Genomic DNA, 27241 nt, shown 5'->3' with positions numbered 1-27241 from the left:
AAAAGAAATGAGGGTGCCACAGCATCTGATTGTCCTGATGCGCAACCCAGAGGCTACTGTAAGGATAGAATATGGAGAAACCGATTGGTTCCCCATCGGCAAGGGTGTGAGACAGGTGTGTATTTTATCACCCTATTTATTTAATCTATATGCAGAACATATCATACGGAAATCAGGATTGGACTAAGATGAAGGTGTGAAAATTGGAGGTAGAAATATCAATAATTTAAGATGTGCAGACAATACCATACTACTAGCAGAAACCAGTAAAGATTTGAAACAAATGCTGATGAAAGTTAAAGAGGAAAGCACAAAAGCAGGACTACAGCTGAATCTCAAAAATACTAAAGTAATGACAACAGAAGATTTATGTAACTTCACAGTTGACAATGTGGATATTGAACTTGTCAAGGATTATCAATACCTTGGTACAGTCATTAACCAAAATGGAGACAATAGTCAAGAAATCAGAAGAAGGCTAGGACTGGGGAGGGCAGCGGTGACAGAACTAGAAAAGGTCCTCAAATGCAAAGATGTATCACTGAACACTAAAGTCAGGATCATTGACACCATGGTATTTCCAATCTCTATGTATGGATGTGGAAGTTGGACAGTGAAAAAAGTGGATAAGAGAAAAATCAATTCATTTGAAATGTGGTGGTGGAGGAGAGCTTTGCGCATACCATGGACTGCGAAAAAGACAAATAATTGGAAGTTAGAACAAATTAAACCAGAATTATCACTAGTAGCTAAAATGATGAAACTGAGGTTATCATACTTTAGACACATGATGAGAAGACATGATTCATTAGAAAATATAATAATGCTGGGAAAAACACCAGGGAGTAGAAAAAGAGGAAGGCCAAACAAGAGATGGGTTAATTCCATAAAGGAAGCCACAGACCTGAACTTACAAGATCTGAACAGGGTGGTTTACGACAGATGCTCTTGGAGGTCACTGATTCAAAGGGTCGCCATAAGTCATAGTCGACTTGGAGGCACATAACAACAACAAAATCAACCATTGTTACTTAATTTATTATTGTTAATTAGTATTTTTAGCATTTATTTCCCCCTCTCAATCAAAGGTCCCAGGGCAGATTACAACTATTTTAAAATACAACATTAAAACAATTTAAAACAACCAACAATCACAAAATAGGGAGAGTCCACAAAATATGCATCTCAGGTGTCAAAGGCCAGGGTAAACAGGTGTATCAATACAGCGAAGTTGCAAGATGCACCTCGGTGGGGAAGGAATTCCACAACTTACGAGCCACCACAGAGAATGCCCTCTCCCAGGTCACCATCTCCCAAACTTGTGAGGGTGGTGGAACTACCACATGGGCCCATCTGCTGATCTCAACGCTCAAGAAGATCAGTAGGGAAAGAGGTGGTCTTTCAGGTATTTGGAACATAAGTTGCTTAGGACTTTAAACACTATCGTGAGCACCTTAAATTAAGCCCCGAACTGGCAACCAATGCAGCTGTTTTAAAATCAGGGGTTACATGGCATCTAAAGGGAACCCCAGCCAATAATCTGGCTGCTACATTTTGGACCAAGTGGAGGTTTCTGAGTCATGTTTAAGGGCTGCCCCACGTAGAACACATTGCAAATATCCAATCTGGAAGTTACCAGAGCATGCAATACTCTGCCAAAGTATGCAATACATACCAAATCATCTCTGTCCAAAAAGGGCCAAAGCTGGTCAACAAGTCGGAGCTAGAAAAAGACACTCTTAGCCACTGAGGCCACCTGAGCCTCCAGTGACAGTGCTGGATCCAGGAGAACTTCCAACCTGCAGACCTGCTCCTTCCAGGAGAAGGAACAATGCCATCCACAACAGGTTGTCTCCTCACCTCCCAAACATGAGAAGTCTGGTCACATAACACCTCTGTCTTTTCAGGATTTACCCTCAATTTATTGGCTCACATCCAGCCCATTGCCCCCTTCAAACCCTGATCCAGCGTCTGAACTAGGGATGGGATCTGCATTTTGGTGCCAGTTTGATTTTTGCTCCATCAAGTTTCTTTCCAGTACCACTACATTGAGGATCAATGTTCATTATTTGTGATAAATACCAATTCTGGGTTTTTTCCCACAAAAACATCAATATTAATAATATTTATATTTTTAAAAATATTTTATACATTTCTTTAAAAATCAATATTTTCCACAGAACATCAATATTAATATTGATTTTTGAGGGAAATGTTAATATAAATATCTGAGACATTTTTTTAAAAAAATCTGCTTCAGCCATGAAAAACCGCTGGAAGAAAACCCAATTAGCGAGGACAAAAAATAGCAAATAAACAGGAAATTGGGTGTCAAATTCAAATTTTGCAAAATTCAAGCCTCTCCCAATTCAGATGGAACAGAGAGATAGAGTTGGGCGTCATCTGCATATTGATGACGCCTCGTTCCACATCTCCAAATGACAGTTCCCAGAGGCTCCATATAGATGTTAAATAAGATGCTTTTTAATATTTTTTAAAAGATGTTTTATTTTTGAGATGTTTTAAGATGTTTGCTTGCCGTGCTTCTGGTAGGAAGGCCAGGATACTCTGTGACATGTGTAAGACAAAAGATAACAAAAAATGCTAAACATGATATTTATAGCGTGTTATATTGTAATAAACAGCTGCATAGCCTTTATCTGTTGCATCTTTTTCTTTAAAAATCAGCACTGGGAAATTATATATTAGGGCAGATTTTCAATTTCCTATCAGAAACCAGGAGACAAACTATTGTGTAAACATTTTTCTTACAGCACACTATTGAAAAACCTTTCTGAGAGAACATTTCTATTTATTTACTTTTCCCAAAGTTAAGAACATTTTGCAGAGCAACTCAGCACTGTACAGTAATATTTAATACAGGATTAACGTGCAAAGGACATTAGTGTTTATCTGTACTTTCTAGATTAGCATTTCTTTGCACAGTTAACCCACAGGAAGTTATTTCCTGTAAAATGGAGATTTTTGGTTTTAAGGAATGAAATTTTATACCAATTAAAATATATTGTGACCTATTACACTTTAGGAACATTTGTCAAAAGTATGCTATTAAAAAAAGCAACATTTTAGCATTAAAAAAATGTCTGGATGTGGGCATCCAAGCTTTCATGCTCAGATTTTCATTTGTTCCACCCTGACCTGGTCCCAAGCTGTTAAGGGCAGTGTATACTAATAACAACACCTTGAACTTGGCCCAACAACAAATCAGCAGCCATTGCAGGTCTCTAAGCAAATTTCTAATATGCTGACAGGGTCTCACTCCTGCAGCATTCTACACTAACTACAGATTCCAGACCAAACACACATGAAGGCCCACATGGAATGCACTGCAGTAATCCAGTCTTTAAGCCACCAATGCCTGCACTACAGAGTCCAAGCTCTCCCAGTCCAGGAACACCCACAACTGTCATTCTAGCTGTAGCTGGTAGAAGGCACTTCTAGATAATGCAGCTACCTGGGTCTCCAGTGACAAAGCTGGCTCCAGAGGCATCGCCACACTGCATATCTGCTCCTTCAGGGGGAGTGCTGCCCCATCCAGGGCAAATAATTGGTCAATTTCTCAGACATGGGAGCCATTCACCCACAGTGGCTCCATCTTACTAGGATTCAGTCTCAGTTTATTCTCCTTCATCCATCCCACCGCTGTATAAAGACACCAATCCAGTTGTTATGGAGAAGTGTCATCAGCATACTAATGGTATCTTGCCATTAGTCTCCCAGTGACCACTCCCAATGGCTTCATATAGATATTAAATGGCATTGAGAATAAAGTAGTGACCTATGGTACCCTATAACATAAATGCCATAGCACTCTCCCAACACTACTCTCTGAACCGGGCCATCTGGAACTACTGTAGCACTGTTCCTCCAATTCCCATCCCATGGAACCAATCCAAGAGGATACCACAGTCAATGGTATCAAAACCTGCACAGAGGTCAAGGAGAACGAACAAGGTCTCACTACCCATATCTTGCTCTCTGTTAAAGTCATCCATCAGGGGGACTAATGCCAACTCAGTCCCATGGCTAGGCCTAAACTCATAATTAGGATGGGTCTACTGTGTCCTCCAATAATGATTGCAGCTGTCCTACCATGATGCTCTCCAGCACCTTCCCTAGGAAGGGGGCTTATTTACAACTAGTTGGCAGTTACTCCAAACCAAAGAGTCCAGTGATGCCATCTTTAGGAGTGGCTGTACCACTGCCTATTTCAAAGCAGCAGGGGCATCCCCTCATGCAATGAAGAATTAACCATGTTCTGAACCCAATTGGTCAATCCTTCCCTGCTAGATTTAGTAAGCCAAAAGGGATGGGGTAAAGGGCGTGTATAGTTGGGCATGTAGCCACAAACACCTTGTCTACCTCATCCAGCTGAGTAAGTTGAAACCATTTCCACAATACATCAGGGGTTGTGGCATTTGGTGCTTCACTTAGAATTGCAACAACTGTGGGCTCAAGGTCACTTTGCCATCAATTGGTTTGTTTCTCCAGACAAACTACATTCCTTTGAGGCCTGGCACCAGTGGGGGGCCAGGTTGGGCACAAGCCAAGGGCCCCTGCAACCCAGAGGAGCTCCATCTTAGGCTGGGAGGGTGGAGCTCCTCTTTCACGATCCATGCTGGCATTGGGTCATTGTGTGAATCACAGCCAGCAACCCGACACTGTCATGGATTGCAGAGTGGTATCTCCTCCCTCCCAGGCAAAGCCCCTACCCAACGCAGGTGGCACAGGCTTAAATAGGTCTGCACACCCCACCTACCTCCCGCATCAGCACACAGCATGCTGCACACGCACACGCACACATGAACACACTAAGGTGAGTGATGGCAGGCAGGCATGCCCGGTAATGCAGGAGGTCAGACAAGCAGGCCTGCCTTAGGGATAATGGAAAGTATGATGGCCCAAGTCCAGAGCAGTGTGGGGCCCAAGGGCCCAGTGATGTCTGGTGCCTGATTCTCTTCTGGGGAACCAGGGGGTGCATGCCCACAGTGGGCAGGGGCAGAGGCAAAAGGAGTAGAGCAACAAATGTAAGCTTTACCTTTGTATAGCAGCTTTACACACACTTAGAGATCCCTCTATATCCTCCATCCATGCAAGTAAGAAATGTATCTGTCCTATTCTCACCAGGCTCCTTAAGGAGGTGGGAGACTCCCCAGCAGAAACACAAGTGAGAGCAGTACAAGGGTAGTATTCAGGGTCAGTCTGAAGTCTGAGTCCTGAGTTTACCTTAAAACTGAGGGGGTCAGGCAAAAATCAGAGTCAGAGCAGTCTGGGGTCAGAAGCCAAGCAATTTGTAAGCAACACAGATAAGCGGCCAGGCAAGAGACAGCTCCAGAGTCCACAGGCAATCTTTAGGCAGATTAGATATATAACTGGAGCACTGATGTTGTTCCAGCAGCCCTTCCCGCGTAGCACTGGGTTTTTTTTGCTGGAGCTGCTGAACCACATCCCAAACCTCAGCTAATTTTCACTGATCACCTGCAGCCAGTCCTTTACTCCTGAGGAGTCCAGGCCTGTAGTCAGGCACTCCTCCAAATGGGCTAGATCTCCATCTGGCATCAGAGGTGACACCTCTCTCTTGGGCTCAGCGGCTGTTTGGTCTCGATGCCAGACCTCATCATAGGACCCTGGTCCCTCATCCCCAGATGGAGCCTGAGCCAGGGCTGGGTCCAAGACCAGAGCCTCCTCGTCTTCTTCCAGTGAAGACTCCTCTGGCTGGGACCTTACATAATCAGAATTCAAGGACACATTTAGACCTAGCTAAACACTCAGGGAGGGTAACAAAGCAGGCCCAGTCAGGGGTGTTGTTATTGGAGAGGGGGTGTACCCTGGGAGAGTCTTGAGGCCTAGAAAGCTGAATTTGGCTCCTGGGCCTGAGGTTCCTCACCCCTGATACACAGCAAGGTTCTTGGGTGGCAGCCTGTCCATCCTTCCTTCCTTCCTTTCTCTCTGGGAGGGGGAGAACACAGACAAAAGCAGCCCAGCATTGATACACTAGCTCCTGCCTGACTCTTTCCATCTTATCTCTCCAGGCATTCTAGCTTTAAAAATGTACCGCCTTCAAGTCGATTCCGACTTATGGGCGACCCTATGAATAGGGTTTTCATGGTAAGCAGTATTCAGAGGTGATTTACCATTGCAGGTTGCTGTTTTTGACTCCCTGTGTTGTATTTTCACAGGAGAGCAATGAGGCACCTTAGCCTAGCTCATGTGTACTCTTGAAAACTGCAAAGCGTAGATAGAGCTCAGATAATATGGAAGAGAAAGGGGTAGAAAGACCAGAATAAAAAATGTCTGAGGTATTTTTTGAAAGCTGAACTGCGCCTGTCATGATGACGTAAGCTAAAGAACTCAAAAGCTTTAGAACCTTTGTCCTGAAAGATAAATTCTAATTATTCTTTTTTTAATAGTTTCCAAAACCTAGGATTAATTAGATTTTAAAATGCATATTTGTTTTAGAATCAGTGGCACTAATCACCACAAACATCAACTGCATTCATGCAGATTATCTTAAGGATAGTTATCCATGAGACAGGCACGCTTCATTGTTAAATTCCAACACAAATAATTTTATTAGCCAATTATTTAATGGCATACAATAAACACAAAATTCAGTGTTTCTTATTACAAACACCAAGGTGGCTACTGAACGCAAATCTCAAAGTGAGCTGGCATGACATATTTCTATTGAGGTTGAATAACTTTCCCCAGCCTGGGATCATTTACTGAAGGGTGGGTTGTAAATAAATAAATCTTTTATATATATATAACTACAGGTTGGTGCATGCATTTATTAAAGAGCTATTAAAGATCAGTAGATATTCATTAACCCTCAACTATACTTATCAAAAAGCATCTTATTAAATTTACGTTAACTATAGAGGATATATAAAAACACCTTTCTTACATTACCTGGTTAGTTGCCATCATTATGTTTCAGTATGCAAACAGCAATTCAGCTCTGAACTGATTACATTTTGCCAGCTGTTGTCTTTCCAGGATCTTTGGTGTCAACATGGTTGATAGGGTAAGGGAGGAAGCTGAATGCTGGGCTTCCTCCCTCTATTAATAAAGCTTATACCCTGTAAATGATTCCAGGTCACAGATGACTAACTTGTTTACAATATTGTAGGAATGCAATTATGTTGTGTTGAGAGATTGCTAAATAAGCACTGATGATGCGTTGATGTTACTAGACTTTGAAATATAGGTCATGGTTACCTGCAATGGTGGGAGATGGAAGAGACAGTTTGCATATTGGAATGGTGATATGCTGCTGAGATGGTTTTCAAAGAGAGACTGGTTTTATTGATTGATTTTAAAATTGTGGTTGTGTAATTGTTTTATGATGATGATTTTTAAACAGGTTATTTGTTGACTATATACTGCCTAGGGCTATTGGCTGAAAGGCAGTAGCTAAGGAAAGGCAACTGGAGTTTTTGCAACTGGACAGCAAGACCCATACTCAGTAGTTCTAAATACAGATGCCTCTGTTTGGCCCTTGGGACTTTTCCCAGGCCACATGTTCCAATGGCCCTGCTCCAAGCTCTCCTTAAGTGCTTTTGCCTGCCTGAAAGCTGTTCTTGAACTCTGATGAAGCCTGTTGCTTGCTTAGATGGATGATGGGACACGTGTAGAAACTTATCGCTTTTGTGGGACTGGAATATAGCCTATCCTGCAAGGTTAGAGTCACGTCAATTGCTCTGCACTTTTGCCTGTAGCCTCACCTGGTACTGGTATGTGCCCTTGGAAGAGTGTCCATGAAGAAATGTGGCTTCATTCTAAACAAGGTTCCTCAACCCTCCTGTGCCCCTTGTCTTTGGAGAACTGTCACACATTTAAAAATTACCCATACAATATGAGAGGGTGCCACCAATTGATCCAACACAACAGAGCAAAGGGGGAAACTGTACAAATCACTATTTATTGGACAATTCCAAGTTCTAATTTGTTTTGAGCTTCAAGCTGTTTGAAAACAAAACTCTGATAGTAAATTTTTAGTGAGCAGATTATTTGTTAGGTACCCTTTTGGGGGTATTCTCCCCTATTCTGTTATGTTTTAAAGATCAGATACTGTCTGACTACATTCACACAACATAGCAAGCCAAACTATGGCTTATATTGGGACCACACAAACATATGGACTCTCAGAGAGGAACCTTTTACTTCCACATGATACTGAGTTAAGGCAAGGTTTGGCTTAGTGTCTTGTCCAAACCTGTCCCCATGGTTAAGTTACTTCATCACTAACCAAGAACTGCAGCCAAGAACAAACCTATCTATCTAGATTTCTATACCTCACCAAGCAGCATATCCAATTAATCACTGATGCTAGACACATTTGCTCATCATGTATTTCTTAGCTCATCTGAATTTTAAGGAACCTACTACACGAGACTTCCTGAACAAAACAGTTACAAACAAACAAAACAATCCTCACTTGCTTAGGTTTCTTCCAAGCCCACAGAAATACTCTCTTGAGCTACCATTTCTAGTTACAAGCATATAGCTGCGGATCTAAGGTTGAAAATACCTGAGCCATGGCGCACACATTAAGCCCCACCTGTTTTTGCTATCCAAAGCTAGCTATTAAAAGCAAGGACAGCAGGTGGGAGACAGAAAAAGAAACAGACACCTTGTAACATTAACACCACCACAAAATGTCTACTACATCCATAGAGACATTTTTTTAAAAGAAAAATCAGAAGTGCAGTGAAAGCAAGGGTAAGAAAAAGACAAGAACCCAGTATCTTTGTTAGAAACATTTGTATTGTTGATGGCCAGAGGAAGACAATTCAGATCCTTGTCTGCTCTGGAGAAATATGCTCAATTCAGCCACTCAGCTGTTCTTTCTTCTTGCCCCCAACCCTTTTCCAATTCTCTCTGCCATAAATTACATCTCTTACAAGCAAAAGGCATAAAAATGTTTACTTGTACCTCGTCTATCACAAGAGTTCATTCTGCTGAGCTTGTTCTCCAGAATTGTCCCCAGCTGACTGCAGCTGCCAACAAATTGCAGGTAATCTAAAGTCATGACCATCAGGCTAATTCTGGCCATGTTTCACTGTTGCAATCCAATTGTTTGAATCATTAGGAGATTTGAATCTTCTTGCACCTATCCACTTAGAAGTGTCAAAAGGCCTCGGCATTTGCAGTGCTTTGCATGATTTCCTACTGTCCCATGAAAACTGCCTGTTGGTGGTCTCCTTAAATTACAGTAATCAGTTAACAAAGTTGATATGTTCATTACTTCTTTAACAGAACCTTTGGTACCAGAGATAGAAATAACATGGAAATAATAGGGATAGGTTTCTACATCCACTCATAGATGGTGGGGCAGTTTCAACAGGGGCTTTAAAGGGTGCCTACCTGGCACCTACCCACTCCCACTCCCCACTCCTTTTCCTCCTCTGAATCATACTCCATTCTTCCCTCCTCAGCCCTGGGAGAAAGCAAGGGATCCCTTTAATGCAAAGCAAACACAAAGACGTGTGTTTCACCCTAATAGAGCAAAGGCACAGGCTTGAAAGTTTATGCATGAAAAAGCAAAGACACATACTAGTCAGTTTCACCTTAAAGCAAAGATCTAAACTCCTCAGTTTATTGATAGCAAAGCAAAGACACAATCTGGTCAGTTTCACCTTAAAGCAAAAGCACCCATTGGAAAGTTTCTTCATAGCAAAACAAAATCTGTCAGTTTCACCTTAAGAAAAGCCTTACTTTAAAGGAGCTTGGTTCCTGGAGGATTCCTTAACTGAGGTATCACTGTACAGAGCTGGGAAATAATTCAAAGATCACTAAGACAATCCCTGAAAACGAAGTAAAATCTACCACATCCACCAATTTAACAGAATTATACAGCCCGTTTTTTAAAAAAAGTTATTGTGTATACATTCAGTCTAGGGTTGCCAGGTTCAGGGCCTGAGACTGATCCTGTATCTTTAGGAGAAGAGAAAGTCAGCCAAGTGCAGGTGTTCTTGCAACCCTGTAATGGGAAAAACCACAAGGTGGAATTCTCCCTTCCCTCTGCACAACTTTTAAAGATACAGAAGACCTCTTGGAGGTCGGGCCTGGCAACTCTAATTCAGTCCATTCCATAGTGCTCCTAGGGATGGTGGTGGGTATTCAGTTCACACTTAAAGGCAAACCTATTTAAACAATACACAAACCAAAACACAGCCATCCTTCAGAATTCAAACTTTCCTGAATTTTCCAGTGCAGTTCTCCAGCCAAAAAATGTGAAAAAATGCATATATTTGTGAAAATACCACACACAATGCAAGGAAGATTGCTTTGCAGAAATGTGTATTTTATCCACCCATTCCTAGTTAGAACCTGGCAGGTCATCCCCCCCCCCCTCAAAAAAAGAGGTTGGATTGTGATATGCCCTGTTCCCCATGTTTATATAAGGATACATATCACAAACCTATAAGGGGGGAAAGCCATTAAATACTTACTTACCATACATTCTCCATGTGGAACAATGGAAACCCAAATGTATGCAGAGAAGACTGCATTCATTTGAAATATAAAGCTGATGCAAGCCTGAAACCATAAAGATTGATTCAAAGAGCATACAGTGAAGTTACTATTTATTAAAGTGAGTATCTGTCCATGTGAAAGATGCCCAAGCTAACAATATAAATTAGAAGTAACAATATAAACTAAAACAGATTTAAACACAATCAAATATATGTGCTAAAAAAGTAAGTAAATACAGAGAGGGTGGCAGATAAAATACCAACATACCTAATCAGATAAATTAAATAGCTGTGGAACAATAAGGCTTAAGGAGGCAGTGAAAAACCAACAAAGAGGAACCAGATTCCTGAGGCAGGTAGTTCCACAAACACAGGGAAGGCCCCTTCTGCACCACCACCAAAGGTGGGACAAAGAGCTTTCTCAATTTATGTTTCTTTGAGGCTTACAAAATAGCAGACCAATCTGTACAACAAGCTTGTTGAGTGACAACAAGTCAGTCAGCATACTGATGGTGGAATTAGATAAACGATAATCCAGAACTTGGATTATTACTAAAAAAAAATTATGAATGCAAATCTGCCCACTCACTTTCAAAGCAGAAACCCTACATAATTAAAGTCAAGGCTTTCTGACTTTCAGACAGGAAACAATGTACAATACTGTAATAGAATCAAAAGTAACATGGAAAACAACAGTTTAGAAAACTCTACTGTTGCAAAAATTGCATTTCAGCTTTTGTGATCAGTGTGCTTAATGTGCAATGACACTTTTTAGGAAAGTGAAACCATCTGCAAAAATAATAAGAAAGTTTTGCACATCTCCAGATAGTTCCCTACGTGGTCTTGCCTGCAGTCTTCATTTTGTTGCAAAATTTAATTCAGCACTGAGACCGCACATCCCTTCCCACAGTATAAAAAAGCATATCCTCTCATGTATAACTCCATATTTAAGAACATGTTAGGCTCGAAAAATTGAAACACCTTTCAAAAAGTGTGATCTAATAGCAAGAACGTGTAGCGAGAATCCAATTATAAGTACTTTATTCCCAGGACAGGAATGTATGGTGTAATACTGTAGTTTCAAATGCAAGTTCCTTGGATCATTAGGAGTTACAAAGGATGAAAAGTTCACATACCCTGTCCTTCCAATGTAGTGATGTTGTGAAATGTCAAACTGTAGGATTATTTTATTTCATTGTGCAAAAGCACATACCCCAAAGCACAATCTATCGCCACTGGATATCAGGTTTCTAAAAATAGGACAGCTGAAAGGTAACACATGCAAGTGTAGTTAACCTATGTCGAGATTTTTCCCTTAAGGATATTAGATGCAATATAATTTAATTCAAGAATTAATTGCAGCTTCTGGCTTTGTGGAATTGTATTCATGACAGGTGTCAAATTTGTGTCATCTTTTAATTACCATAACAACTCTAGTTAATTTACCTCTACCAAGAAGGATATCCAAATTTATTAAGACACCTGGTGTGAAACACACCTCTTCTGTTAACATATTGCTACTCTTCCATCTTAATTCTGCAGAAATCAGGGTGGGCTACATCTCATATTTTTTAAGCTGCATTCCCTTGTGGGGCAACAGACAAATATTTGGATAACGAATTGCACAGAGCAGATGTAATTGGTAGTATTTTACTGGAAAAAAAATCACATATGCAAGCTACTAGTGTCCCTTAACATGAAGACAGTCACAACCTCTGGATTATTGCCTCTTATCACTCTAATAGAGTCCCCATTTTGTAATATTTGCCTGACTATGTAGGTTGTCAAAGTGTTGCCCACGGGTACACATGTCTGTGAAGGTTTTCCCTGGCACACGCAGGATCCCACCACCAACATCCCCCCACCTCACTGAAATTATGCTTGTAGCAGTAGGAAGAGAGCCAGTGTGGTGTAGTGGTTAGAGTGTTGGACTACGACCTGGGAGATCAGGGTTCAAATCCCTACACAGCCATGAAGCTCACTGGGTGACCTTGGGCCAGTCACTGCCTCTAAGCCTCAGAGGGAGGCAATGGTAAACCCCCTCTGAATACCGCTTATCATGAAAACCCTGTTCATAGGGTCGCCATAAGTTGGCAGCGACTTGAAGGCAGTCCATTTCCAGTTTCAGCAGTAGGAAGCTTTTTCAAGCCCAATTGTAGTATAGGGGATATTTGGGGGAGTTACAGATGGGGAAGGAAGGATTGCCCCTCCCTTGCCTGACACACACACAAACCAAAATGCACCCACCTCAATTATGCTTGAAAGAGCCATTCTACTGTAGCTAGAAAAAGGCTTCCTTCGAGTCTAACTTTGTGTGTGTTGGGGTGAGGGGACATATTTTCCTGGAGATTGAAGTTGGCCTTCCTGGATGTACTCTCCAGGATGACTATCCTCCACCCCCATTAGGCTTGAAAAAAAGTGAACATCCTTTTTTCAAGCCTAATTCCTATCAGGGAGGGGTGGAGGGGTATGTAGTTGTGGTGCATGTGTGTGGTTGCAGTACCTGCGTGGTGACATTTTCTCCAGTTTGCAAACAGGACCAAAGAGGCCAATGATCCCTCCACTAGGATAAACAGTGAATGTCATATTTTTCATGTTCATTTTTTACACGAAATTCTTTTTTTTCCCCTAGCCTTTTCCCAAGCCATGGTGATTTCTTTTGAATATCTCCCTATATATGGTAATTCATAATCTCTTGGATAGTAGTAAGAAAGTAGAATATTCCAGGATATTAAACATCTCAGATGTTGTAGGTGTGCTTCTGATATTATCCAAGTTTTCTCCTGGATATTGAAGTGCTGAATTACTTGGTCTGATTTCTGAAGCAGAACCAATGCATTAGGAATTCTTCATTGTTCTGCTTTGTTTTTCTTTCCAAATTTTTAGAAAGTACTGTGCATGTACAATTTGCTGTAGTTTTCAGTCCATATGTACATAGGTAGCTGCCTTCTACCAAGTCAGACTATTTTGACATCTATTCCAGTACTGTCTGCTACCCTGATTGGCAACAGCTCTCTGGGGTCTCAGGCAGAGGTCTTTCTCAACACCTATGACCCAATGAAGTTCCAGAGTTTGAATCTGAAACCTTCTGCATACAAAACAGCTGTTCTGCCCCTGAGCTGTGGCACCTCCTCCTCCCCCTGCCATTCATGAATTCCCCCTCACCATGTATGTGAATTGATAAAACACTGCAAAAAAGCAATCTTTATTTATGTATAATTTTTGCAAGATTGGTTTTAGTGTTTACTACTGATACCAGCAGGCCTGGAGCCAGCAGGCAGCTATGTCAGGCACTGGCCAAAGGCCCCTGGGACTGGGAAGGTGAAGCTCCCACTCCATGTTTCCCGTCAGCATTGGGTCACAGGGCATGATTGCAAAACACAACTGGATGGTGGTGCAGATTGTCGACCAGGAGCTCCACTCTCCTAAGCAACACCACCCCTGTACACACATGCTTCAGTATACCCAGTCATGCCAGCTTTTGCATTGCCGCATCAGTGCACTGTGCAAGGATGCTTTCCATCACCCAAGATGGCAGTGGGCGTGAACATGCCCCCACCACCATCTTGGATGATGGCAGACATGCATGCTGATGCAGCAGTGTAAGATGTGATAAGACCCAGTGTATTTAAGCATGCAGGAGCAGGGACCTGCTGTAGTCTGGTGCCCAAGGGCCCACTGCAGTCTGATGCCAGACCTGGACATCAGGCAGGCGCTTTCGCTGTATTCTTTTCAGTGCCTGCTTAAAACTTTTTTATTTAGGAAAGCCTATCCAGACACATAGATGTTGATGTGTTTTAATTATTTTTTAGTCTGTTGCTCTTTTAATTGTTTTTAAAATGTTTTAAATTACTTGTTTTTAACTGTTTTATCAATAATTTTAATCTATTTTGTAAACCACTTAGAGGTTTCTTACAATCAGGCAGAATATAAATTTTGTTAAATATATAAAAAGCAAAAGTACATGCGTGATTTCATCTTTGGTATACTCTTTAGAGATGCAGTAATATCATACTGAACTACCAATGGTTAGGGGAAGTGCAAAAAGGAGTCACTGCAAAAGCAGCATATCCAGCAGAAATGTCTAGGTACCCCTAGGGACAGCACTAAGGAGTTCTCCTATATCTGTGCCACAATTTGTACTGTAACTCAGGCTTTGTTTGGGTTTTATTTCCAAGATATCATGGAGATAAGTGAGGTCTATATCCTTCCATAGAGTCCCACAAGAGCTAAATAGGTCATAATTGAATCAAAGCTGAGGATCAGGTCCCATGTGAGACAGTGGTTTTAAATTAACTGTATCTGACACTCAGCTATAAGTAGTAGTTATATCATTTGCCTTTCTGGCAACTGCTGAATAAATTGTGTGGTGTTAATAACGATTGTGCAGCACTGGTTTCAGGAAAAGCGCTTTTCTATATAAAGTAGAATGTTAAATCTTCCTACTCCAATTCCTTTCTTGAGTTAGAAAACTGTTATTACAATGATGATAAAAACTACTAGCCCAGTAAGTAGCTGGTGGATTTGGGATGTCTGGCTCCTGCATTTCTGGTTAAAAAATGGGAAACCTGACCTCTGTCCCAATTATTTATTTTAAACATTAATTTTGTGCCTCCATATTGTGTCTGGACTGCAACAGAAAGAACTAGGTTTGTGAGCATGTACTCACTGGAGTCAGTTTTGAGTATGTGCGGCCAGATGCAACAAAAGGTCAGGTTCCAGGTTCACAAGCAAGAGTGAGGCTGCAGAAACATAGTCAAAGAAAACAGAGGTCAGGTCTCAGCTGGACAGAATCAAGGAAATGGGGAGTGTTACAAACAGCTGAAGTGGGGCTCAAAGCCAGACAAGCTTAATTTGAATGGTGTTCTAATGTTTAGCGAAGACTGAGTTCTCTGTAGGAATTTTGCTTTGTTCCGGCTGTTGGCTCAACCTCCACAATGAAGGAGACCTCCACCTTTAAGGGCCCTGCTCATTTTAGGAGTCTGACTGCAATGGCATAAAAGCAACTAGGGCATGGTGGTGATTTGGAGCTGGAAACTTCAAATGATAATGCTGCCTCTTCAGGCTGAAACAAGGCTGGCCTCATTGTGCTTTCTGGTGATGAGGCTTCTGAGGGGATAGGGACATCCAAAACTGTTTCCAAAGTCATATCCTCTTCTACCTCTCTCAGATTGTCTATATGTGGGATCTCATCCCCTGAGGAGGGGGACTGGAGCCCTGACTAAGGTCAATGGTGACCCTGTGGCTGGAGGACAGCACTAAAGAGGTAGAGCTTGCTGCACCTTCAGGTAGATGATCACAACAGTGTTCCGGGTATATGGAACATGCTCACATGAACATCATCTGCATTGTGGGCCATTTCCCATACATTCTAAGATTATATGGCCACAGTGGAGACCATGGACCGCATTTTCAGTGGCGGCCCCCACTCTCTGGAACTCCCTCCCGTATGATCTTCGGCATGCCCCTTCCCTGAATGTATTCCGCAAAGCCTTGAAGACCTGGCTCTTCAGACAGGCCTTTGGGACTTCCAGGGAGGGTAAATTTTTTAGGACTAATCGCCTATTCTCTGAACTGTTATTGTTCTTTATTCATAGTTTTATTGTTATATGTATCTTATGTGTATTTTATTATGATGCATTTATTGCAACTAAATTGTACGTCGCCTAGAGTGGTCATCGGCCAGATAGGTAGCATATAAATTAAATTATTATTATTAAATTATTATTATTAAGACCCCACCAGTTGCCACCCGGTCACTTTTGCAGCTACGTTTGTGTAGGAAATGGGGGCACTGCACTAGAGAGCTGATTTTAGAACTTCCCAAATATTTCTGGATACTGACCTTCAGGTGTATCACTAGCAAAAACTATATGTGATTGAATCATTTTCAGGAACAGCCAGCATGGTGAGGCAGGGGCTCCTCTCACCAGCTTTTCTGCCACTTACCTGGAAGGCACAGGTATGGGGAAGGGCATAGGTAAGGTTGGAGCTATATGAGTAGCACTAGCAGGAACACCATATTGGCTCCGCTGGTATCTCAGTACAGTCCCCACCTAGCCAACCCATCTGGTCCAGGTAAGTGGCAGTGACAGCACTATCAAGACAGATGCCCCATGTTACCGACCCACCTTGCTGCGCACACCTGACAAAATAATCAGCTTTAATGAAATCTATTTTTGCCCACCTTGATTCCAAGAACAACTGGAACTGGCCAGGGACGAGATGGGCAGACATAATTCACAATGTATAGTGTGTGTGTTCTCTCTCTTGAGTATATTCTCATAGGTATTTATACAAACAGTTTTTATCCACCTGGCTAAAGGATAAGGATGAAAATTAATTGCTCCTTCAGAGAATGTGGCCTCAGGGAAGGGCTGTAGCTCAGCGGTAGAGCATCTGTCTTGCATGCAGAAGGTCCCAGGTTCAGTCCCCAGCATCTCCAGGTAAGGCTGGGAAAGACCATTCAGTATGAAACCCTGGAAAGCCACTGCCAGATGGACCAATGGTCTGACTCAGTATAAGTCTACTTCCTATGTTACTTGAAATTCTAAGAACAACTCCCCCACCACCACCACACACACTACACAAAAACTGCTTGGATATATGAATGTAAAAACGGAAGTGACTCCTTTCTAAAACAAAAGTAGGGCAAAATGTCTCTAGCAGGTCATCCCTTGATAAGGCTGATTTCAAATGACTACATGCATTTTTCAAACTGTTTGAAATGTTTGCTTGAAGGGCCTCAGCAGTATGAGGAGCAATAAGTTCCTATGCCAGCACAATGAAATACAGAAGGACACTATGGGGTATGTGAACACAGGAAGGCCGCCAGAGGAACGTGCCAATACAAGAGTGCCTCAGTTCCCACAATTACCTCTCCAGTGGAGGCCCCCTGGAGTTACTTTATTACTGTAATAAAGCTGTGTAACAATTATGTTGATGAAATCCATTTAAAAAAGGAAGCCTAATGTCGACTGCAATTTTAACGAAAGAGCCTGTGTGACTGGTACATTAAGTCCGTCATTTCCAAGCTACTGAAGAACAAAATGAAAGTCAGCTACAATCCATATCAGCCTCAGAGCTGAAGGAGTTGTGAGTGAGGTGGGCTGGAGAAGCTATAAACCTGCCTAGCTGCCAATATCTGCCTAAGTCCCTTTACTGTGTATCAGCTGAACCATAGTCCTCTTCTATCTGCCTCCCACATTTCCTTCCACTAGGTGCACTTCAACACAGCAGGAGCTAAGTGAAGAATGCATTCCTCTTAGTTAAGAAATAATTACCCTATTGGCTGGAGGAACCTCAGGAGTTTGTTGGTTTCTTTTTCATAAAACCTACCTGCATTAGAAATGGGTGCCCCATAAACCTTTCAGTTTAAGAGCATTCCAAATGTTGGCATCTACTCAGATGTAGCTGCCTTAACCATATAATTGGAACCCCCAAATAACTGATGTCGAGGATTTAAAGAAAAGGCCCGAAGAAAGCTGAGCTGACAAGAAAGCTCTAAGTGTTACTTAAGATGGGCATCTCACTGAAAAAGACCTCATTCTTACTGCTGAGGAAAAATGAAACTACCTATCAGCTGTACATTATAACACACTCAATTTTCCATTTTCTGTTAGTGACAAGGACTAAAGGGAAGTTCAGGCCTGATTCGGGGTCATGTGAGCCACAGGTAAATTGCTACCTGTGAAGTTCCCATCTATTTGAAATGATGTTCCATATGCACTGGCGTTATATGCAAGCAGTGTCAGTAAGGCCCCATCTGCACTACACTGTTTTAAAACAGTATTGTTCCGCTTTCAACGAATCCTGGGAACTGTAGTTTGTTAAGGGTGCTGAGAGTTGTTTGGAAAATCCTATTCCCCTCACAGAGATGTGTCCATATCATGTGTTTAGGAGTAGTTTTGGAAAGGAAGGACATGGGTGACACCACCCAAATTTCAGTGATCATGGGTAGAGGGAGAAATAGCCATGGGGAGGTGATGAGCTACCAAAGAAGATGAGGGCAAGGCTATCTATGCTTTATTCCTTGCTCCCATTCCTCTCATGGACGGGTTCCTGGTTGTCCATCTGCTGAGCCCACTGGCCTGTGTATGCTATTGTTTAATGCCAGGTCAGTACATAGTACAACCACATTCATCCATGATTTGATCATGGATGAGAGTCCCAATTTGGTTTATATTACTGAGACCTGGGTGGATGAGCTGGGAGGAGTTGATCTGACCAAGCTTTGCCCACCTGGATACTCGGTGCAACACCAGCACACACTGCACGGACAGGAGGGAGGAGTTGCTGAGCTCTACAGAACTTTAATTTCTGTCACCAGGAAATCACTTTGTCTTGGAACTGGCTGTGAGGGCCTCCACGTGGTGTCGGGCCAGGGAGACAGTTAACTAGGTTGTTGCTGGTGTACCATCGACCCTCCTGCCCAGCAGCTTCTCTGACCAAGCTGGCGGAGGCCATCTCAGCTCTGGTATTGGAGGAACCCAGAATGATAGCCCTGGATGATTTCAGTGTCCACTGAGGCTGCCTCTAGTGTTCTGGCCTGGAACTTCATGGCCTCCATGATGACCATGGAGCTGTCTCAAGTTGTCACCAGTCCAACACATAGGGCAAGGCACACCCTCGACTTGGGTTTTGCTCCAGATGGAGGAAAGGGTGGTGTGGTGATGGGGGTGGTGGATATCTTCCTACTGTCACAGTCAGACCACTTCCTTGTGAAGTTTAGACTTACGGCTCTGATTCTCCCCTACAGGGGTGGTGGACAGATTAACATGGTCCACCCCCGGAGACTAAAGGAATCCACTGGATTCCTGAATGCCCTGAAGGAGTTTCCAGTTGATAGCGCAGATTACTCTGTTAAAGACCTTGTCACACTGTGGAACAATGAAACTCACTGAGCTGTTAACACTGTTGCCCCTGAGCACCCTCTATAGCATTATGGAGCCTGGTTTGCATCTTGGTACACCAGTTAACTAAGAACAATGAAACAGGCTGGACGAAAGATGTGCTGTGAGGCTGATTGGGCATGAGTAAATCATCATAACCATGCCCACTGTGTGGCTGTCAGAGCAGCAAAGAAGGCTCACTTCTCTGCCTCCATCACATCCTCAAGTAGCCATCAAGCTTTTTTTATTGTCAGGGTCTGTTGACATCAACTCCAGGAAATGGAGCTTTAGAACATTCAGAGGCCCACTGTGAATTGTTTGCAGGGCACTTTGAGGGTAAAGATGCTCGCCTCCGCAGCAATCTTGATGCCCCATCCACATCTACTGTAATCCCGTGATGTGTCCAGTGCAACATCTGCCGCAACTTTTTGGGATCGGTTTCAGTTTGTATAGCCTGATGACGTGGACAAGGTGCTTGTGATGATGCAACTAGCAATGTGTCTCCTCGATCCTATTCCTACTTGACTTATTAAAGCTTTCTGAGGGGATATAACCAAGTGGATCCAGGGTGTGGTCAACACATCTTTGCAGGAGGGAGTGGTCCCAGCCAGCCTGAAAGAGGCGGTGATCCAACCATTCCTGAAAAAGCGCACCCTGGACCCATTATTTTGTGACAACTACCACCCAGTTGCAAATACCCCTTTTTAAGGAATGTGATTGAGAGGGTTGTGACATAGCAATTGCAAGTACTCTTGGATGAAACAGATTATCTTGATTTATTCCAATCTGAGTTCAGGTCTGGTTATGGGACTGAATCAGCCTTGGTCAGCCTGATGGACCTTTATGAGGAGAAGGATGGGAGAGTGTGACCATTATTCTAACTTGATCTCTTGAGGGCTTTTGATACCGTTGACCATAGTATCCTTCTGAGCTGTCTTGGTGAGATGGGTATCAGAGGCACTGTTTTACAGTGGTTCCGATCCTAACTCCATGGTTATTTTCAGAGAATAGCACTGGGTGATTGTTTTTCAGCCCCCTGGCAGTTGTGCTGTGGAGTACCACAGGGTACCATCTTGTCCCCTATGCTGTTTAACATCTCTATGAAGCCCTTGGGAGAGGTCATCAGGAGATTTGGGGTGAGTGTGCTGACAACACCCAGATCCATTTCTCTGTAACATCTTAATCAAGAGAGGCCATTCAAGCCCTGCACCAGTGCTGGACTTGGTGGTAGGCTGGATGAGGGCCAATACACTGAGTATGAATCCAAGCAAGATGGAGATGCTGTGGGTTGGTGGTTCCTGAATTTGGATTGCCTGCTTTGGAGGAGTACTCCTAGATCCATCTTTGTTGCTAGAGGCCCATGTGGCCTCAGTGGCTAGGAGTGCCTTTTACCAGCTTTGGTTGGTAAGATAGCTGTGGCAATTTCTGGACTGGGATAGCCTGACCACTGTTGTCCATGCACTGGTAATCTCCAGGCTGGTTTACTGTAATGTGCTCTATGTGGAGCTGCCCTTGAGATTGGTCTGGAATCTGCAGCTGGTGCAAAATGTGGCGGTGCGACTGCTCATTGTGGCAGTGTATCATCAACATGTTACTCTGCTGCTGAAAGAATTGCACTGGCTGCCCATTAGCTACTGGGCCAAGTTCAATCAATCAATCATTTATTACGGTCAAAGACCAGCACTATAAAATATTAAAACAATAAAACGTATCAATATTATACAGAGAAAGAAACGAACAACTGCAACATAAGATGATATGGTGTTGGATGAACCGGGCCAAGTTCAAGGTTCTGGTTTTGGTATACAAAGCCCTATACAGCTTTGGACCAGGATACCTGAAAGATTGTCTTACCCCTTATATACCCAGTCGATCACTGCGCTCTGCAGATGAGGGCCTCCTGCAGATGCCATCTTATCAGATGTCCGCACAACATAGGAAGTGGACTCTTAATGCTATGGCACCTATTCTTTGGAATTTCCCTCCCCTTAAATATCAAACAGGCACGATCTGTGTTATCTTTTTGGTGCCTACGGAAAACCTTCCTCTTTCAACAAGCCTTTTACATACAGACCTTATCCCAGTCTGTGTCTATGTTGGACTTGCTTTTTAAGATGTTTTTAAAGCATTTTTAAAAAAACATGTTTTCAAAGATGTTTTGTTTTCATAAATTTAACATGTTTTTAAAGTTTGTTTTTAAGATGTTTTAAAGTATTTTTAGTATTTTGTTGCCTGCCCTGCTATATACTTAAATTGTAGCCATTGCAGCCAAAATCGTTATGCCCTCTGGGAACACTTGTTCATTTATCACAGTGACAAACCTAATGAACTCAAAGGTATTTCAGCCTATTCTTTTCTAGTGCCTCTACCAACGTTTTGTTTTGTTTTTCATGTGGCGGGGGGGGGGACAGAAGAAGGAAATACTGCCAACCATCTTGTGATTGAAGTTGACTCAGTTTTGAAGTGTGGTTTTACCCACTAGTTAGCATAAACTTCCCTTCATGTCTCTCTCTCTCTCTCTCTCTCTCTTAAAAAAAAAACTTTTTGACATTGCAGCAAAGAGCAGCAAGACTCAGAATCCTCATGAAAATCCAACATTTCCGTGAAACTTTCTCCAAATAAACAATTTTTGTATGCAGTTTTGCCTAATAGACACATTTTTGCAGATCAATTCTCCCTAATATAATGTATTTTGTATGTTATTTTCACTAATATATGCATTTTTAATGCATTCCTTTACCCTACTATATGCATACCATGGACTGCAAAAAAGACAAATAATTGGGTGTTAGATCCAATTAAACCAGAACTATCACTTCAAGCTAAAATGATGAAACTGAGGTTATCCTACTTCGGACACATAATGAGAAGACATGATTCACTAGAAAAGACAATAATGCTGGGAAAAACAGAAGGGAGTAGAAAAAGAGGAAAGCCAAAGAAGAGATGGATTGATTCTATAAAGGAAGCCACAGACCTGAACTTCCAAGATCTGAACAGGGTGGTTCATGACAGATGTTCTTGGAGGTCGCTGATTCATAGGGTCAGTCATAATCGACTTGAAGGCACATAACAACAACAAATGCATTTGTTGAACATATCACTTTACTGGAGAACTATATAGCAAAATTGAGTGGAGTGCACATTTCAAAGGATGACTGTTTTGGTTCGCATATTGTTTCAGAAAATGCAGGTAAGGTAGGTTTGCCTTTAAATGTAAACTGAATCAAATTTCTCTCCCATCCCTACTCTAGAGCCATTCCCCCTTCCACAATATCCCTGTGGAAGGATGATACATGACAGGATTGCATCCTTCCATGGGCACTGGTGGGCTAAAAAAACACTGCTGACACTTACTGCAGTGTCACAAGTGTTCTGAGAGAGAGAGAGAGAGAGAGAGAGAGAGAGAGAGAGAGAGAGAGAGGAAAAAGTGGGGGAGGTGCCAATGCTACCTGGCATTTGAAAGGCATCTCCCTGATAATTACATTGACTTTCATCACCAAACCCTAAGTAACCAGAAGTGCCTCTGCACAGTCACAGTCCTGAAAGGAGACTACAAAAGTTAAAAGGACCTTTTGCCCCTTCTCTAAGTTCTTCTCCTATGGTTTTGAAAGTTTTCTTTAAAATTAAAAACAAATTAAATTTGTAGTTATGAACTTGCAAGCCTAGAATGCTCTAATAAAAAGTGCAAACACCAATATGTCAGGGAATTAATAAAAGTTCAAAGCTTGGGGCTCTGTAAGGGCAGAGAAGATGATTTCAGATGTATACAATAAGGCAATTAAAAAAAAAACATTTGAGATGATGTTGGTTAACAGTATAGACTAGCAGCAATGTAAGGACCAGCGGCCTAGATGCAGGCAGATCATTCAGCAGAGATGCGGAGCAGGAAGATAGTTTGGTGGGGAATCAAGCAGGAAATCAATCTAGCTTGCACATGAGCAATGAGTTGTATTTATTCATTTGTAAAAGCACCTGTATATTGCATTTTCATAAAAAAATAAAGAGGTTTACAACAATTTTATATGTATTAAAACTCACATTAAAAAATTAAAATCACAAATCAGAGACTTGCTCAACATGAGGAGCCAGGACACGATGAAGAAATTAACTTCTTATGTCCCCTGATTCATGCTGGGTTGAACATTGCAGTATACTTTGCATCTATCAGTAACTGCAGAGATCAGACTAGGGGTTCATTCCCTCAGCTTGCTAGCTGCCCCAGTGGCCCAGGAAGAAAAACATCTGGCTCCCACTGCTACAGTCCCTGTTTCAGGAGTCCAGACATTCAGAGAATAGTAGAGTGGCTCATGATAATCTTTAGAAGACTGTATAGTCCTGCCAAGTATTGGAAACATTCTAAGCAAGATCCATAAAAATCCTTGAGCGTCTGGATTAATTTGATTCAGATTGTCATCAGGCTCATTTTATGTGCTTACGAAAACACAGAAGAACTTCATGTATGCCAGAACAACTTATATGACTAACCAAGCTGAACCAAAGACCTGCATATAATGGCTTTTCCTCTGCCACATATGTTTGCAACAAATATAAAATGTAAATGTACTACCTTCAAGTCAATTCCGATTTATGGCGACCCTATGAACAGGGTTTTCATGAGGCTGAGAGGCAGTGACTGGAAAGTCACCTAGTGAGCTTCATGGCTATGTGGGGATTCAAACCCTGGTCTCCCAGGTCGTAGTCCAACACCTTAACCACTACACCACACTGGCTCTATTGCAGCAAATATAGCAGGCTTAAATATTAAACAGGTGCCACCATGAACCCCATACCTGCTACACAACTGTATAAAGCTCATTACACACATCTGTTAATAATATAGAAATTCTTCCCTGCATAATTTATGCTTTTTATGTTCACTGCCCAGAGAGCTATCGCTAGTCGGGCGGTATATAAATTTAATAAATAATAATAATAAATAATAATACAGAAATTCCTGCCTGCATCAAAATATCAACTCTTTAAGCATATTACTGTGTGATACTGTGATACCATCTTGTCAGGAGGTTGTGGCACCAACACTTTAGAATTCCCTCCCCTAAAAATTTAGTCAGGCACTGTCTTCTCAGTGCCTACTGAAGACCTTCCTCTTTCAACAAGCCTTTTAAGTAGAGACCTTATCCCAATTTCCATCTGTTTGGGAATTGCTTTCTAAGATCTTTTTAAAGATCTTTTAAAATATGTTTTAAGATGTTTTGTTTTTAAGATGTTTTTAGTGTTTTGTTGCCACCCTGGGCTCCTTCTGCAAGGGAGGGCAGGATAGAAGTATAAATAATAATAATAATAACAACAACAATAGTAGTAGTAGTAGTAATAGTAGTAGTAGTAGTAGTTATATATACACAGTTCAGGCACATACATACAGGACAACTCCCCCCCAACTTAGTTCAGGCACATACAGCGTTGCAAAACCTTCCCTTTCTCTCATCCTTGCACAGATGTTTAATAGGTGATTAGTATTACTGTTCCATTCCTTTATCCATACAGTTTAGTTACTAAGCACTATTCACTCCACTTTATTTCCTGCCCCCTTCATGATATTGTGATGAATGAAAAAGGATACATGTTCACAGCTATAATCCTCAGGGGCGCCAATTCACAATTCAAGCTAGTAACCTGCCAGCTTGCTTATTCACTTCAGTTCTGTCAGAGCAACCCCCAGAACTACATGCACACACGCTAAGATTTCACAGATAAAAACAGAAGCAGGCATGTAACACTGTCATTCTTGTATCAAGGACCATGGCCCAAGTCCCCTCTCCTTCTCATGTTACATTGCCGAAGGTTCTTCTCCATCTGCTCTGTGCTGCATTTGTTTCTTTTGCAAAAGCCCACTAATTTAGTAAATGCCAAGAGGGTGCTTGTTCTTTTGGATAAAGGTATACTTGAAAGCATCATGGTCCTACAATAGGTTATCAACATTTCAAAAAAATACTTCATCAGTGGAGTGAGTCAAATGACAGGCTGTGTACTCCATGGTGCCTTAGTATTTATGTATTTACATTTACACAGGATTGCACTACAGCAGAGGTGGAAGCAGAAGTGGGAGCCTGGTGGCGGAAAATCTGGCCCTCCAGACCTGTTTAGCCCTTGGGCTTCTCCCCAGCCACAGCCCTTACTGACCTGGCTTAATACTCTGAGCACTCTGACTGGTTTGGCCTAGCTGGAATGTGTTCTTGAACTGTAGGAACTACAACAGTAAAAATTAGCTTGGCTGTTCCACCCACTTTTGCCTCTGCCCAGACGACCACTGGCATGAGGTCCCCAGAAGGTGGCCCTTGGCTACACTGAAAATGCTAGTAGATGCCATGGCAAGAAATCCTCTGCAGTTGTAAGAAACTAACATAGCTTTCAGAGATACTGGGGGACAGTAATCCAACACAATTACTCTTGTTCTCCAAATATTTGCAATGCCAACTTTCTACTGGAATCTGGCAGTCCAATGCTTACTGTGTTATTTATTTAATTTTTTTTGCAAAACTTTCTGTGCCCCCAACATTATCATGGTGGTGAATGTAATAAAATCAGCAACAAAATAACATTCGTAAAACAAGTATAAAATGCATGTTAAGCTCTGACAGTAGCGTTCACTAGCAACAAGTATGATTGACATTGTGAAGTGGATAGGAATCTGTCAAGGGCATCAGGTGGTTTGGGATCTGTTCCATTCAAACTTTTCTATTTGTCTCCAATCTTTCTGTTCTACTGGCTAATAACATTTATTCTAGTATTGTTATAAAAATAGCCTATCTTTGGAAAAGAAAAATCCTAACCTAAGTAAATAACTAATAGGAGCAAGCAAAGGATTGCCCTGAAAATAATGAGGTCCTGTAACCCACTTTCTACTATCATAGTCATTTATATTTTCTAGTGAAGCAGAGCCAAGAGTGCTAACTGAATAGATAAGGTCAAGATGTACTTTTTGTGGAGATCTGACCACAGCTGACCACAGCTCAACAAAGCTATCTTCTGCGCTGTTCAAACATTCTTTTATTGATTTATCATAAGAGGAAAAAATGCATGATGTCTAATATTGTTCTTACTGTTTACATTCCAGAATGTTAAAAATATGAAGGCTAACATTCTGTAAAGTAGTTTCCGGTTAATCAGTTATTTACATGTTGTTATAACTTTGCCTCTGGGGAAAAAAACTTGGTTATTGCAGCACATGAGCAAAAAAAAGCTACGTGGTCCATACATCACCCTAAAACAAGCTTTTTCCTATGCTTGCTATTTATTGCTGATGCTGCTGTCTTTCTGCAAGAATCATGCCCATAGGCTTACCCTATGATAACTTTGCTCAGCTGCATTCATATATCCCCCATCTTAGTAACCATTAGGGCATCATGCAGCTTGGCTTCTATTGTACAAAAGTCCTTTTGCTGTTCAACATACCCTGGATTGCTCAGTTCAGTTTCTTGGCTTGGAGGCAAATGGCTCTTATGGTCTAAGTATCTGTGATCATCCAATGCAAAACTCAAAGGACACCACCAGTATCCATATCATGTTGCTCAACCACATGTAATCATAGCTAGGCAAGTTCATTGCTGCAAAGAGACTTGCTCAGGCTCTGTCTACAAGTCCTCAGCAAGACCGGAGTGGGATAGGATAGAACCCCTAAGGCAGGGATAACCAGATTGATGGGCTACAGGCCATATATCCACCAAATTTTACAGTAGGGTTGATAAAAAGTTCAGTGAAACTACTATTTTTGCAATCCTCTCCAAATCAACAAGCCAAGGATGGGGTAGGCTAGGCAAATCTTTTTTAAAAAAAACTGTGAAAGATACATGAGTGCCCTCCCCTATCACCTCCTCCTGTGCATAT

General features: G+C 41.9%; 1 protein-coding gene across 21 annotated transcripts in view; it reads right to left on the bottom strand.

The window, feature by feature from the left end:
- PTPRT (protein tyrosine phosphatase receptor type T) overlaps positions 1–27241 on the bottom strand; it is a 977341-nt gene that overhangs the window by 738193 nt on the left and 211907 nt on the right. For 2 of the 21 annotated variants that reach the window (XM_061631525.1, XM_061631518.1), the window contains exon 1: positions 10483–10588. The exons of 16 other annotated variants lie outside the window; for them this stretch is intronic. Coding sequence is in view for 2 of the 5 variants with exons in the window: in XM_061631518.1 (XP_061487502.1) it covers positions 10483–10576 (94 nt within the window). In the remaining 3 variants the exon portion in view is untranslated. Of the gene's footprint in view, positions 1–5247; positions 5389–8958; positions 9051–10482; positions 10589–10770; positions 10840–27241 lie in introns of those variants that run through there. 3 more of the 21 variants (XM_061631534.1, XM_061631530.1, XM_061631535.1) reach the window with 3 other exon arrangements.

Source organism: Rhineura floridana, chromosome 6 (genome assembly GCF_030035675.1).
Source record: "Rhineura floridana isolate rRhiFlo1 chromosome 6, rRhiFlo1.hap2, whole genome shotgun sequence".
In the NCBI taxonomy this organism is placed as follows: domain Eukaryota; kingdom Metazoa; phylum Chordata; class Lepidosauria; order Squamata; family Rhineuridae; genus Rhineura; species Rhineura floridana.
Note: the sequence above shows the minus strand (reverse complement) of the source record. Positions and strands in the feature narration are given on the sequence as shown.